This window comes from Azolla caroliniana, unplaced genomic scaffold, assembly GCF_043228905.1.
Source record: "Azolla caroliniana isolate FFs.n. ecotype wild unplaced genomic scaffold, voAzoCaro1.0.p SCAF_20, whole genome shotgun sequence".
In the NCBI taxonomy this organism is placed as follows: Eukaryota; Viridiplantae; Streptophyta; class Polypodiopsida; order Salviniales; family Salviniaceae; genus Azolla; species Azolla caroliniana.
Window position 1 is genome coordinate 12,381,452 of NW_028230455.1, and position 13,575 is coordinate 12,395,026.

General features: G+C 39.2%; 1 protein-coding gene across 2 annotated transcripts; it reads left to right on the top strand.

Moving 5' to 3' along the window:
- Positions 1 to 4,164: 4,164 nt before the first annotated feature.
- LOC147851073 (homeobox-leucine zipper protein HDG2-like) lies at positions 4,165 to 11,952 on the top strand. 2 transcript variants are annotated; one of them, XM_087335889.1, is made up of 10 exons: positions 4,165 to 4,654; positions 5,572 to 5,689; positions 5,972 to 6,157; positions 6,614 to 7,084; positions 7,248 to 7,349; positions 7,751 to 7,957; positions 9,592 to 9,796; positions 10,237 to 10,532; positions 10,623 to 10,718; positions 11,134 to 11,952. In XM_087335889.1, the coding sequence occupies exons 1-10, from the start codon at positions 4,491 to 4,493 to the stop codon at positions 11,539 to 11,541; spliced, it is 2,253 nt and encodes a 750-aa protein (XP_087192015.1). In that variant the 5' UTR covers positions 4,165 to 4,490; the 3' UTR covers positions 11,542 to 11,952. The 2 variants fall into 2 exon arrangements, with proteins under 2 accessions (XP_087192015.1, XP_087192016.1); XM_087335890.1 differs by lacking the exon at positions 4,165 to 4,654 and having other exon boundaries at positions 5,575 to 5,694.
- Positions 11,953 to 13,575: the final 1,623 nt, after the last annotated feature.

Genomic DNA, 13,575 nt, shown 5'->3' on the forward strand with positions numbered 1-13,575 from the left:
GCACATGATTTTAACATTCATTGATTTATTTAATGTGATGTAAGTTGTGACTTTGTCTGCATAAAATGTGTTTATAGTTTTGTTGTCTTCCATTGGCACACTTCCCTTTCTTCTCAATGAGTTTTGCTAATAGAGCTTCCCTTTGCCTTGTTTTATAAGAGATAGACGTCCATTGAACATAGATAGAGGGTAGCCTTTGTATGTAGAGTTTTCACACATGCGTCGATCCATCTCCATTAATGTGCTCATAGGCAAACCTTATCAAGCTTATAACAAATGTCTTCGTATGTGCGTTAGCATAAAACACTAGAAAGTGGCGTGCTTCAAGCATACAAGCTTTCCTATGTTAGGGGGAGAAAAAACAATGTTTACAAATCAACAAAAAAGGGCTCTTCGCTAAAATTTTATAGACTTTATCATGTTTAGAACTTTTTGATATGGCCCAGTGGAGAGCTCTAGTGATATAAATATATATAATTATGCACACATGTGTATATCTTAGTATATATAAGTTAACATGCGAGTAAAACAATCATTATATAAATTGGGTTGCAAATCTAAAATGCGACACGAGGAGTTATCTTTTATTTCGAGATTGTTGATGGGGAGAAAATTAGCATTTTCTGTTCTTCGAAAAAACATTCAACATTCATTGTAGTGAATGCAAACTCTCTAACCACACGCCGATTAACTTAGAGTGGCCAATTATGCACGACCGGAACTTATGAAATTATGAGGTTGAACTACCTTTTTATTCACACTTACATAACTAGTGTGAAACCTTGACTTTTGTGGAGAATCGATGAAGGTAACTACAAAGTTCAAACCATGTACAATGTGTGAGGTTGAGGTTATGGTGATTTGAGAGCATACAAATATGTATTACTTGAAAGTCGTCTAGGGGAATATCCTAAAGACCACATTGAGTATTAAAACCTTTAAAAAAGTGAATTTGACAAATTACACGTTTTACATATAGTCCACACTACACGATTCCCAATATATCACCCAATGATTGAGAACTTGTCACTATAGCCAAATAACTCAATGAATAATAAGTAAACCTTCCTTATCTGAAGCCCTATAGATGAAATGCAAATAGGATCATTATGATGCTCAACATAACTCTTTTTTTGTCCGATGTACAATAAACGTATACCTTGATCGTAACGTCTTTCATATATGAAAGGCATGATCTTCATTTGTCGTAGAGGAGGAGGGGTAGAGTAGTGACAATTCGAGGGGGACCCAACAAGAAACACTATAAGAGTATCAACTCTCATGGAAGTAAGTAGAGGTTGGATTATGGAGTTGCAAGGAACCCACACTATTTTTCCAAATTCATAAAAAAAGGAAGAAGGTCATCATGTGTGGCAATTGTGAATATTAATAATTTGCAAGGCGTGTTTTTTAATACCCAATTGTTAATGTACAAATGTATATTGTATATCACACCTAAATAATGTCCATGACATATGAGTTAACGAGGTCATCCGTGCCATAAAATAAATAACAAATCGAAGAGTTATCAAATGTGGCCTTTGATTCATTTGCTCTTCCTCGTTCAAAAAGGGAAGAGTATGTTTTTCAAGTTGGGGATTAGCTGTGTCATTTAAAACTAGAAAGCCTCAAGCAAAATGATATAAGTACGACCATCCTCTTTAGCTCGTGCATGAAGTGGTTGAGCAACAACTCCTTTTTCTAAGGTGGTAAGAGTATTTGGTTTCTTTCACAAAGATCCCAAACACACACAATAAAAGTAATAAAATTTGTGCATAAAACGAGGTTTCATTATCTCGACCAATGAGACCAATAAAGGTATTACATGTCATGGGACCACTCAATAACTACATTGGCATTGCAATAAAGGTTCATAGGACCACATTCCATGAGTAAATTTGATTTCCAATAAAGATATACTACTATAACACCAACTCAATAAACACAATGTTACTTTGTAAGTTTTGCAAATACATAATAGAGAATATGTGCTCCTCTTCTTCGAGGCCATTGCTTTAGACATTGAGGAGGGATGACGACTCTTTCTTGGCTTCTTACAAATCCTTTTGTACATTGATGCAATCTCACTTTCTTTCTTTGTTTCCATTTTTCCCTCCTTTCATTCATTTGCTCATGAACATCTTCTTACTCTTCCTCACACTAACCCATGGGCCATATAAGCAAGCTAAAAACTTTTTGTAGAAGGCTCGTGAAATGTTCTCGTAGGATGTTAAAAATACTGTCCCCAAGTGTGTGATTGTATGTCCTATGGTCTTTGTCATTACATATAAGTGCAAAAGAAGTGAGAAAGATATCGTAATTCGCAAAACACACATATTTACTTACTCATCCCGAGTCACAAGTCATATTTTCTTTACGATCAGTAGAAGACGGAAAAGCGAGCAAGATGTTGGAATTTGCAAATCACTCATATTTTTGTTACTCACCCCCCAATCACGAGTTGCATTTTACTTACGACCAACAGAACGAGGAAGAAGTGAGTAAGATGTTCTAATTTGCAAAGCTCTTGTATTTTCTTACTCACTCCCCGTCACAAGTCACCTTTTACTTATGACCAACAAAACAAGGTACCCATGTACAAATGATGCAATCGTTACGATGGTCACTATGCTCCCCTGTGGCTAACATGCATGTGAGAGAGGAATACGACAGGTTTTCACCTGCCCCAATCATCCAACACATGGAATGTCTTTTTGCATGTGGTCACTTGTACATTAACAACAATACCACTATACTCATGTAAGGCATGGTGGACAACATGCTAGTCCATAGACTACCCCTTCATTCACATGGTCAAATGCTAGCCTAATCCACATTTAGTTTTTGTCGCATTCATGTGATCAACATCAACATCATGTATCGACATGCTAGGTACGTGACCATTGTCAACAATATTTCAGCACATTACTTTCCACCTTCTCTCTCTCTCTCTCTCCCTTCATGGTTGAGATTTCATGACTTTCTCTAACAGCTCTCAAATGCTACAAAAGATGTCCTTTTTAACTTTACAACAAATTTCTCACCCTCCATTTGAATCAAAAGTGAAGGGCGTTCTGCATATTCTAATTGAACCATAGCCCCTCCCCCCATACCTCAAGAACTCAAAAATACCTCAATACACCTCAAGAGTTCTCTCTCTCTCTCTCTCTCTCTCTCTCTCTCTCTCTCTCATTGATAGGACCATTACTTTGGGAATCAAGCCCATGCCCATTTTCGTTGGAGCTTGGTGCCGTGGGCTATGAGGTGGGGGGGGGGAGGGGGATCTCAAGAGAGCCATTGGAACACACCAAGGTAGAAGACACATTGGCATCATGTATAAATAGTCAGTCAGTGTGGCGTATGGCGACAACTGAAGCACAAAGCATTCAGGGGACGAATGGCACGTGGCGGATCGACATTTGGATCGGAGTTTTATCAGGGGAAAAGAATGCAGGGAAGAGGGGGGGGGGGATTGGCGCGGGACGAGGCAAGGAGTCTGTGGAGTAGGGTTTCCGGAAGGATATATGGAAACCCCAGGAGAAGGCCAAGACATGGACAAGAAGAAGAAGAAGAAGAAGAAGAGTTAATGAAGTAGGAACAGGGTGAAGTAAGCTGTTTGTGTGTGTGTGTGTGTGTGACACAGAGAGAGAGAGAGAGAGAGAGAGAGAGAGAGAGAGAGAGAGAGAGAGAGAGAGAGAGAGAGAGAGAGAGAGAGAGAGAGAGAGAGAGAGAGAGAGAGAGAGAGAGAGAGAGTGTGTGTGTGTGTGGGGTGTTCTACCATAACTCTCTTTCTTTCCTCTGTTTTTTTTCCAGTTTTTTGTTGCTCCCTTTTCAACCCACAAAAAGCCTAAATATTTATGCTGGTGATGGTGATGATGATGATGATGATGGTGATAGGGCAAGCATCTCTTGCCTTCCCCATTGCAGAGTAGGTCTTCTTTTTGTATCACTCAGAGAAAGCTTCCCTGTCATTAATGGAGCTCTGAGACAAACACCCCTGTTCCTAGTAAAAGCCATTCACAAGAAGAAGGAGCAGGAGCAGGAGAAGGAGGAGGAGGAGAAGGAGGAGGAGGAGAAGGTGAAGGTGAAGGAGAAGGAGAAGGAGGAGGAGGAGGAGGAGCAGGAGCAGGAGAAGGAGCAGGAGCAGGAGGAGTAGGAGTAGGAGTAGGAGTAGGGAGAGAAGGAGAAGGAGAAGGAGAAGGAGAATAAGCACGCTGTAGCCATAGCCATAGGACTATGGAGTCACACACCCTGCATTTCTTATTCTTACCCTCTGTTGTCTAATTTCACTACCATTCATTCTGTTGCTTTCCATGACCATGGCTTTCACTTCTGGTTTCAGGAACAGAGCATTACTCTGTTTCAGGAACAGAGCGTTCCTTCCATGAGTAAGCAACAGAAAGCAGAAGCAGAAGCAGAAGCAGAAGCAGCAGCAGAAGAGGGAGCAGAAGAAGAAGAGGAGGAGGAAGAAGCAGAAGCAGGAGACGAACATGATGAAATTAGGAAGCAGAGATCAATTAGACGAGATTGAGAGTAAGTCTCTAAGTAGTGATAATCAAGATGGAGGGTCGGCTGATGAACAAGATGGACAGAGAATTAAGGGGAAAAAGAGATATCATAGACATACTCAGCGCCAAATCCATGAAATGGAAAGGTCAGTGTTTTCTTTATCAGATCTCTCTCACATGCATAATCATCTAGTTTTTAAGAAAATTCCATGAAGACCTAATGTGTAGCTTAATACATTATTGATGACATTGTCATCACTCAATTTACAGCGTAATGAGTTAAACTTGTCTGTTAATGACATTAATGGTATAACTTACAACTTAGTGACATTTATTATGGCTTAACCCATAGTCTAATTGCCTATGGACAGGTTTTAGCTTAGCAACAGATTTATAGCCTCATGACATATTTTGTAGCATGAAAGGCTGCGCTTTGTTTCTTCATCACTAGCTTAACAACATAATGTATGGCTTCATTCCTAGCTCAGTGGCATAATTTATGGTGTAATACATAGCTTAACAAAATATTTTCTAGCTTAATGACAGAATTATTGCTCAATCTTTGGCTTAAGATAATTTTCTGCAACCTAATCCATAGCTCAATGATTAATTTATGGCTTAATGCATAATTTAAGGAAATGATTTATAGCTTAATCCATAGCAGAGTGATGTTGGTAATGGCTTAATACAGAGCTTTATGGCATAATTTACAGCATAATGAGACATAATTTGTAGCTTAATGTATAGCTTAGCAAGACATAACTCATAGGTTAATCCACAGCTTAGTTGGGCATAGTTTTTTGCTAAATCCAAAGCTTTATGACATCCATTTTGGCTTGATCTATAGCTTAATGGCATCATTTTGGCATAATCCATATCTTATTATTTCAGCATAATCTATAGCTAATGACATCATTCATGGCATTATCCATATCTTATTATTTTTGACATAATCCATAGTTTGATGACATCACTTATAACTTCAATCTAGAGCCTAATGCATCATTGCGTAGCGTAATGACATAATTTATAGCTTTAATCGATGTTTGTTTTGCTAATGTAGATTGTTCAAAGAGTGTCCTCATCCTGATGAGAAAGCAAGGCTTGAGCTCAGTAGAGATCTTAATCTGGATCCAAGGCAAGTCAAGTTCTGGTTCCAGAACAAGAGAACACAAATGAAGGTTCGGTAAAACCTCATCTCCCTGTCTGTAATATTTAAATTTGTCACCCTAATCTCTTGAATAACAACTGCTAATTATTCTATTATAGTATTAATTTAACATGCGTTTTTACCACTGGATTAGCTCATAAGAAGTTGTAGATATTCCTTGCATTTAGCTAGGTCTGACCTATGTTGCCTCCAGAAGAAGATCATATTGTTGAACATTGTATTGAAACGTGTGGGAAAGTGGTCCTTATGTATGTACCTAGCCCTTTAATCATTCCTTCATGGCTTTTATCAGGCTCAGCAAGAACGGCATGATAATTCTTATCTACGGAACGAGAATGATAAGCTCAAGGTCGAGAATTCAGCGCTCCGAGAGGCTCTCCGAAGTGTGGTTTGCTCGAATTGCGGTGGCCCTGCAAACATGCATGATTCGTCGGAGGATCATCAATTGAGATTAGAGAATGCCAAGCTCAAAGAAGAGGTCAGTCTAGATGTGAAATGGTATTTATTTTAGAGTGCATCTCTACCATAATGTGGCTACCTCAACATCTAGTTGTGTTAATGAGTATACACACAACTATGGATACATGATGTGTTCAGGCGTCAATTTAAGTTTAGAGACAGGACCTAGGGTCTTGGTTTTCTAAAAATTATCTATCATAAGGATTGTGAGTGAGATGGTAGCACGAGAAACGGTGGTTCACCAAGCTAATAGGCATATCTCTGGCTTAATTGACTCCATTAATAATGTATCAGTGTATGTTAGGTTCTACTGCTTTATAAGAATGCATACAAGTTTCTAGTGGAGTGAATGGGCCTCAGGTCCGGGGTGTTCTATTCAAAGTATAGTTACTATCCTAGACTTTTTTCATATTATGTGTTAAACTCATCATTTGGAGAGAATGTCCTTGTTACAAATTGGGATCCATTAATTCAGGTAGCAAGGTTGGCAATCTTAGCGAAAAGACCCTCAGTTTCTCCGGTGCCGACACCTTCATCATTTGTGGCACCGCCACTAAATGCATCATCTCCACCCACATCATCCACTGAGCTTGGGTTGAACAATATACAGGCGCCACCAAATCTTAGTGAGCTTGCAGTATCAGGGCCCTCTGTAGCCGAGATAGCATCAAGGCCTCTCTGTCTAACAGATGCAGAGAAGATTATGGTGGTAGAGCTCGCAGTCTCCGCAATGGAGGAGCTTGCTCAGGTTGCTCAAGCTGGCGAGCCACTCTGGGTGCCTGATCCTTCTTCAAATAACACCGAATTGCTTGATAATGAAGAGTACCTACAACAATTCCCAAGTGTGATTGGTCCCACCCCTTATGGCCTCAAGGTTGAAGCAACCCGAGAAATCGACCTTGTCATCATGGAGGCTCCCTCCCTTGTTGAAACTCTCATGGATGTGGTAAATGTTTTATTTCTTATGATTTCGCAATGGAAGCCTGATCTTTTCTTTTGCTTGATTCATTATTTGTTAACTGAGCTTTTTTGCATCAGCTCGTTTTTTGAAATGTATATCACTGGATGGGATGAAATTATGTATGGAATGAATTTTGCCATTTCCTTAGGTCCGATGGACAGAAATGTTCCCATCTATTATAGCAAAAGCTCAAACTGTGGAAGTATTGTCAACTGGAGCTGGTGATCCCTTTGATGGTGCCATGCAGCTGGTATGTATGAACATATGTTTTCAGTTACTTCGTAAATTATCAAGCAAAACACATAAATACAATGATAAATAGGGCCGAACACCAGAATACCCCTAAGTTTTCAGATATTTACCAGGATAAGTTTTTGAAAATTTACGAGGTAATCCTGGGCTAATATTAAAATTTGCACTACAGAAGGATGTTTTTGGTAATGTTGAAAACTCAAGTGTATCCTACAAGTTATGGGTATTTTGGGCATAATGACATAATCTATCCTATGATTTATTGGAAAGATGGGAGTTCAATTGTTTTCATCTGATTTCTTGCTTCAAAGAAGTTGGGAGGGGTATTTGTCAAAAATATATCACAAACAGAGGCTTAGAGAACTTCTGGTGAAAAATGTTGCTTATTATTATTGCCAGATCTATGCGGAATTACAACTGCCCTCGCCACTCGTCCCAACTCGAGAAGTCTATTTCTTACGATACTCGAAGCGGGTGGATCACCTGTGGGTGGTGGTGGATGTATCTGTGGATAGCTTACGAGGGAACCCACCCCCATCATTGCTAAGATGTCGCAAACGTCCATCAGGTTGTGTTATCGAAGAGACTAGCAATGGTTACTCCAAGGTAAATCATTATACCCTTTGGTGTATGTTATGCTTGGGTACATCTGGATTGAGTTATGTGCATGGTAGTACTGTATTTGTGCTATATAATGTCTGTAGTCTATTCATTGAGGTGTCCATTGCTGGAGTGAGCGTTTTCTTGAGATTGTACTTAATGTTTTATTAACGTCTTAATGTTTTCAAAGTCATTGGAGAGACAGCCTTTCTGCTCTCAATAGAGTATGTACTGAAACTTATTATCTTGGGTGGGAAATGGTAAGCAAATCACACTCATGATCACCATATATTGAAGAAAGAAACACACATGCACATATAATTAAATACATGAATTGGGTTGAAACAGATACAGTAAATATCTTGGAAACGAAACAGGTGTGTAAAACAGACATGCACAAACCAGTCAAATAGCTAAACTTTTCACAAAATCCCACAGATGGAAGAGTGGATTGTTGAGATGAATTAGAAAAAATAAAGCCTTTTATGCAACTGAGAATGTCTACTTAGTACTTTTGAAGCAATGAATGAATAAATATAACAAAAGAAGGAACAATAAAAAATGGAACGGGAAATTTTAGGCTTGATTTTTTTGTGTTCTTAATGTACAACTGGGAAGGAAGCTTCTAGAAAAAGAAGCAAGAAAAAACAACGGATGCATGAAATTCATCGAACCACCCATCATGTTTTCTTGACAATCTCCCACTTGAAGACTGATATCAATCTGTCTTCACACCTCTATCTATGCATCAGATCTCTCTGGTCTTGCAACTGTTGCAAGCCAACTGAAATTGAACACAACTTCAGACCACCCATCATGTTTTCTTGACAATCTCCCACTTGAAGACTGATATCAATCTGTCTTCACACCTCTATCTATGCATCAGATCTCTCTGGTCTTGCAACTGTTGCAAGCCAACTGAAATTGAACACAACTTCAGTTTGTTGATAGCTACTGTCTTTGTCAACATATCTGCTGGATTTTTGCTTCCTTGGATTTTCTCTACTGTTAACATCTCATCCATTGATTTTGTATAAATGAAAAAATAATCAATAGGTAAAATAAATATTGATTTATTTTTCTGAAAAGCAAAGAACTGTCAAGAATCATGTCATATAGATGGGACCGAAAAAAACAGACTATTATTTATTTATTAAATTACTTTATTAATCAGTGAATGGTTCAATCTTGTGACAATTAGAGTGAGGTTGAATTTAATTCAATTAATATATTCTATTTGTTTTTAAATTGTTTTCCCCAAGAAACACATACCACTCCCACACAGTTTCCCAAAATTCCCAAAATTCCCAAGATACCCTCCCTCTGATCTGCGCTAATCCTCAAAAAAGGCTTTGGCTCTGTTGCTGGGAGATAGCTTAGAGAGAGATAGAGAGTAGGGAGGGACAATATTTTATTTTTTGACAATTCTGTAGTAAAAATATGGAAAAGTTATTTTGGGGAATTCTCGCCTTGGGCATTCTCTTAAGTCCTTAGTAAAATGCATGAAGGGTATTTTTGGGGAACTACTATCACTCAGGGGTAAGGTGGGGGTTTGTTTTTAGCAGTGGCATTGTTGGTTTTATTTCCTAATGATTTTTTTAGTTCTTGATGTTATGAAAAATTTGCCCCTCATGCTTTAGGTCACATGGGTGGAGCACGTGGAGGTGGATGAGAGAGGGGTTCACCCCTCGTACCAGGTGCTTGTTAGTCGTGGTCTTGCGTTTGGTGCCCGCCGTTGGGTCGCTGCCTTGCAGCGCCAGTGTGAACGCATTGCCACACTGTTAATGCCCCTGCCCCTGCCTCCCATTGTGGCCCCCATTGCCACTGCCACTGCCATGGATGCAGGTTAGTGAAATTTTAATCTCTTTTTGTTGGGTTAGTGCAATTCTGGCCCCATTAGGTTGGGGGTTAGCAAATATTCAGGCTCATTTTGTTGTTTTAAACAATTGTTAGGGATATTTGATTTTACCAAACATACCCCTAGAATTTCATGGAATTCCCTAAGTACCCCTCATGTTTTCTGCTCAAAAAGTTCTCAATTCTCTCTTCTAAACATTGAGGGGCATGTAAAGTATTGTGAGAAAGAATTCTGAACTTCTGAAGGGGTATGTTCAGAATTTTGAGAACCACAAGGGGTATGATTTTGGAATTTCTTGGAAACAGATGGGTATTTTGGTAATTTCTAAACTGTCTTTGCTAGTTCATTTGTTCATTAGTTAAACTGTGCTTGCTCATGTGAACAATACAATTGAATGATGTATGGTTGCTTGGTTGGTTTCTGACAGTGCTCCCTAGTGCTGAGGGTCGCCGCAGCCTGTTGAAGCTTGCGGAGAGGATGACCAACAACTTCTGTGGGGGTGTGAGTGCCTCAGCCAATCATACGTGGATCACTTTATCAGGAACTGGTGCAGACACCGGGAGCATAGGTCCCACCGATGAATGCCGCGTGGTGATTCGTAAGAGTGTGGATGATCCTGGCCGCCCTCCTGGTATCGTCCTCAGTGCCGCTACCTCCCTTTGGCTACCTGTCTCTCCCTCTCGTGTTCTCCAATTCCTTAGGGATGAGCGGTACCGTACTGAGGTGATGAATGCCATTTGGTTGGTCTGGTGTAAGTGATTTTCCTTTGTCTTCCAAGTTTTTATTTTTAATTTTTCGTTTTTGTCTTCGTAGTGGGATATCCTCTCCAACATGGGTGTGGTGGAAGAGATTGTCCACGTCCCGAAAGGACAAGACTCGGGCAACTGTGTTTCATTGTTGAAAGTCAATGTGAGTACATGCTTTTCCAAATATCTACCCTAATAGTTTAATATGATTGAAATTGAAGTTATGGGGAATCAAGGACGTTTTGGTCCAAGGAATCAATGAATTCCCTAGGTCCGATGTCGAAACTATAGCCCGAAAACAGCTTACATAAGCATAACTAGCCTTTCTATATTTTAACCATGAAACCAAGGACTTGGTCTAGCCGTTTGACTGTCCATGAACTGGATCTTTGGTAGGCCTCAGACTAAGGTTATGCATATGCTCTAAATCAGTTTTTTCTCTAGATAAAAAGGAGCATGTGCAATTCAAGGGTTTTTTCATATGCTATCTCTATTTTCTTTTCTCTTATGCATCATTAGACCGTCTTATACTGACTATTTGCTGCTCAAATGGTGTATGTGCATTTTTCTCATACCAGGCCGTGAACTCAAACCAAAGCAATATGCTAATACTCCAAGATTGTTGCACCGACAAGTCTTGCTCATTGGTAATATATGCACCAGTGGATGTGGGGGCGATGGGAGCAGTGCTAAATGGAGGGGATCCTGATATAGTGTTGTTACTACCATCTGGATTTGCTATACTTCCTGATGGGAATGAGACAGCTTCCGCTCAAGTTTTCCCTATTTTCAACAACAATAAGGTGGCCAACAATGCTTCAATGACCACAGCGTCATCATCGGGTTCTCTACTCACTGTTGCTTTCCAAATATTGGTTGATCATGTTCCCACAGCCAAACTGTCCCTAGAGTCGGTTGCAACTGTCAATAACCTCATCTCTTCCACCGTTTATAGAATCAAAGGTGCTCTCTCCCTTGATAGTTGAAAGAAGAGAAAAGCAATTTATAATTTAGAAAAGGGAAAAAAGGAGTAACAGTTAACCTTGTCTTTGTAGGAAACCTTTAGCCAATCCTTTATGGTAGCACATTTGTCTGAACTACAAAGCTTCTACTAACTAACTTACACTGTAGTTAATCCTCGATTATATTGATTAGGGCACCAACACCCTTATCCTCATTCCATTACATTTTAACTTACAAAAAGACAAACGTTTTCCTCGATACTGACAAGGTGGGTATGTGTTCATTTCTTCCCTACATTTTCATGGAAAACCTGCTTATTTTATGCTACCCAAATCACCATAGCCCCCAAACCCTGGATCATTCTGTTGTAAATTGTTTATCCAAATGTGAGATCGTTTGTTTTTAACCTATACAATCAACTGTTTGTTTTTTCTTGGAAGGAGTCAATAAGGAGCCTTTGTATGTAGCACACAGCTGTGGAGTGGTAAATTGGAGAAGAGACATGTATATGCATCCTTTTGCTTCCTTGTTCTGGTTGTTATTTCAATAATTTTCCTGTGTTTGAGCGAATTATTGAATTCTATGTGGCAGCGGCTGGCTGTATCATATAAAAGATTTTGAGATTTGCAATGCTTTATTGGCGAAACATATGTAGGCCCACTGGAATGAAAACCTATTGTCATCATGGTTTCCCATTAATGAGGAGTTCTATCCCTTAACTATTCTTTATCTACTGGTTGGGATATGTTTCATTCTCAGTAGCATTGGCAAGTCCTATTAAGCTTTGGACCTTGCCCTGATCCTTGTGCTTCGATCAAGGTATGCGCGCAGGATGTATGTGGTAACTAATTTGTTGCGATTATATGGAAGTGTACCTATCCGTGAAACTTAATCTCCTAAAAACATAGAGGATAATACTCTGAAATATGGTCGAATTGCCGTAAATGCTCTTGGTTAACAGCATGCCACGAAATTGAGAGAAGCCCAAGTTTGATCCTTGCAATGGACTTGGCCTTGCCTCATAGATTGTAATTGGTCTCTTGTGGTGGACGACAAAAAGATGTCCCCCTTTCTACACTTGATTGAACAGGAAGGTCAAGGGGTTTGAATCCCGTTAGTGGTGATGGAGGATATATATGCATTTCAAAAGTCAAGGATATCCCAAACCATAGATTACAACATATTGCTCAGAATCGTTGGAGCAAAATTCTCTCATATGTTTGGGTAGTTGACTTTCGAAGATGGTTCAAAAGATGGTGTATGAAGATCTCTTAGAGCTTTCAAGTAATGTTATGCAATTTATAGTTTTTAAGGAAGGTTAATGGAACCATAAGGAAGAAGTGGGAAGATGCTTAAAAGGACGTCTTATATTGCAAACATCAACTCTGAATGTTGGGTTCAATGTAAGGCAGGAATACCTATTGATTGTATGCAACCTACCTCATTATTGACATGACTATTAACTCTCGTGGAGCCCTCACACTCCATTGCACTTGATCACATAAGCTAGGTATTGAAGTTTCATTATGACATCAAATATAAAGGCATGTAAGGTACGTGAGGAAGGGCTAGTAGAGGGTGAATATCACTTGCTTTTTACATTCTCAACAAGTTGCTCTTTGTGAAGGCTGTAATGACAAATTAAGAGGGGGTGATGCTCATTATATCTTGTTTCTTTTGTGAAAGCTTTCAATATTGTTCTAATCATTAGCTTTTACTATCCTCTCTTTTCAACTTCTAGCCTTGATTTGTATATACTAGGCTGAATTCTAGTTTCACTAACTAAATTGTTTTACCCTTGGAAGCACATGGGTGGTTTACTAGCTATATATATTACAAGAACATGCGTGCATCATGTCCCAAATTTGATGCCCATGACAATGTCACACATGAAAGCTTGCATAAATCACAAGTTTCATAATGAGGGGGGAATTAGAGATAAAAATTATACATGGAAAATATAAGTGATAAGGCAAAACTCAGAAAATACCCTCCATTTAAATTTTTTTTCCCCAATGCCCTTCGTAAAATATTGGGTACATAATTACTTGAATAGA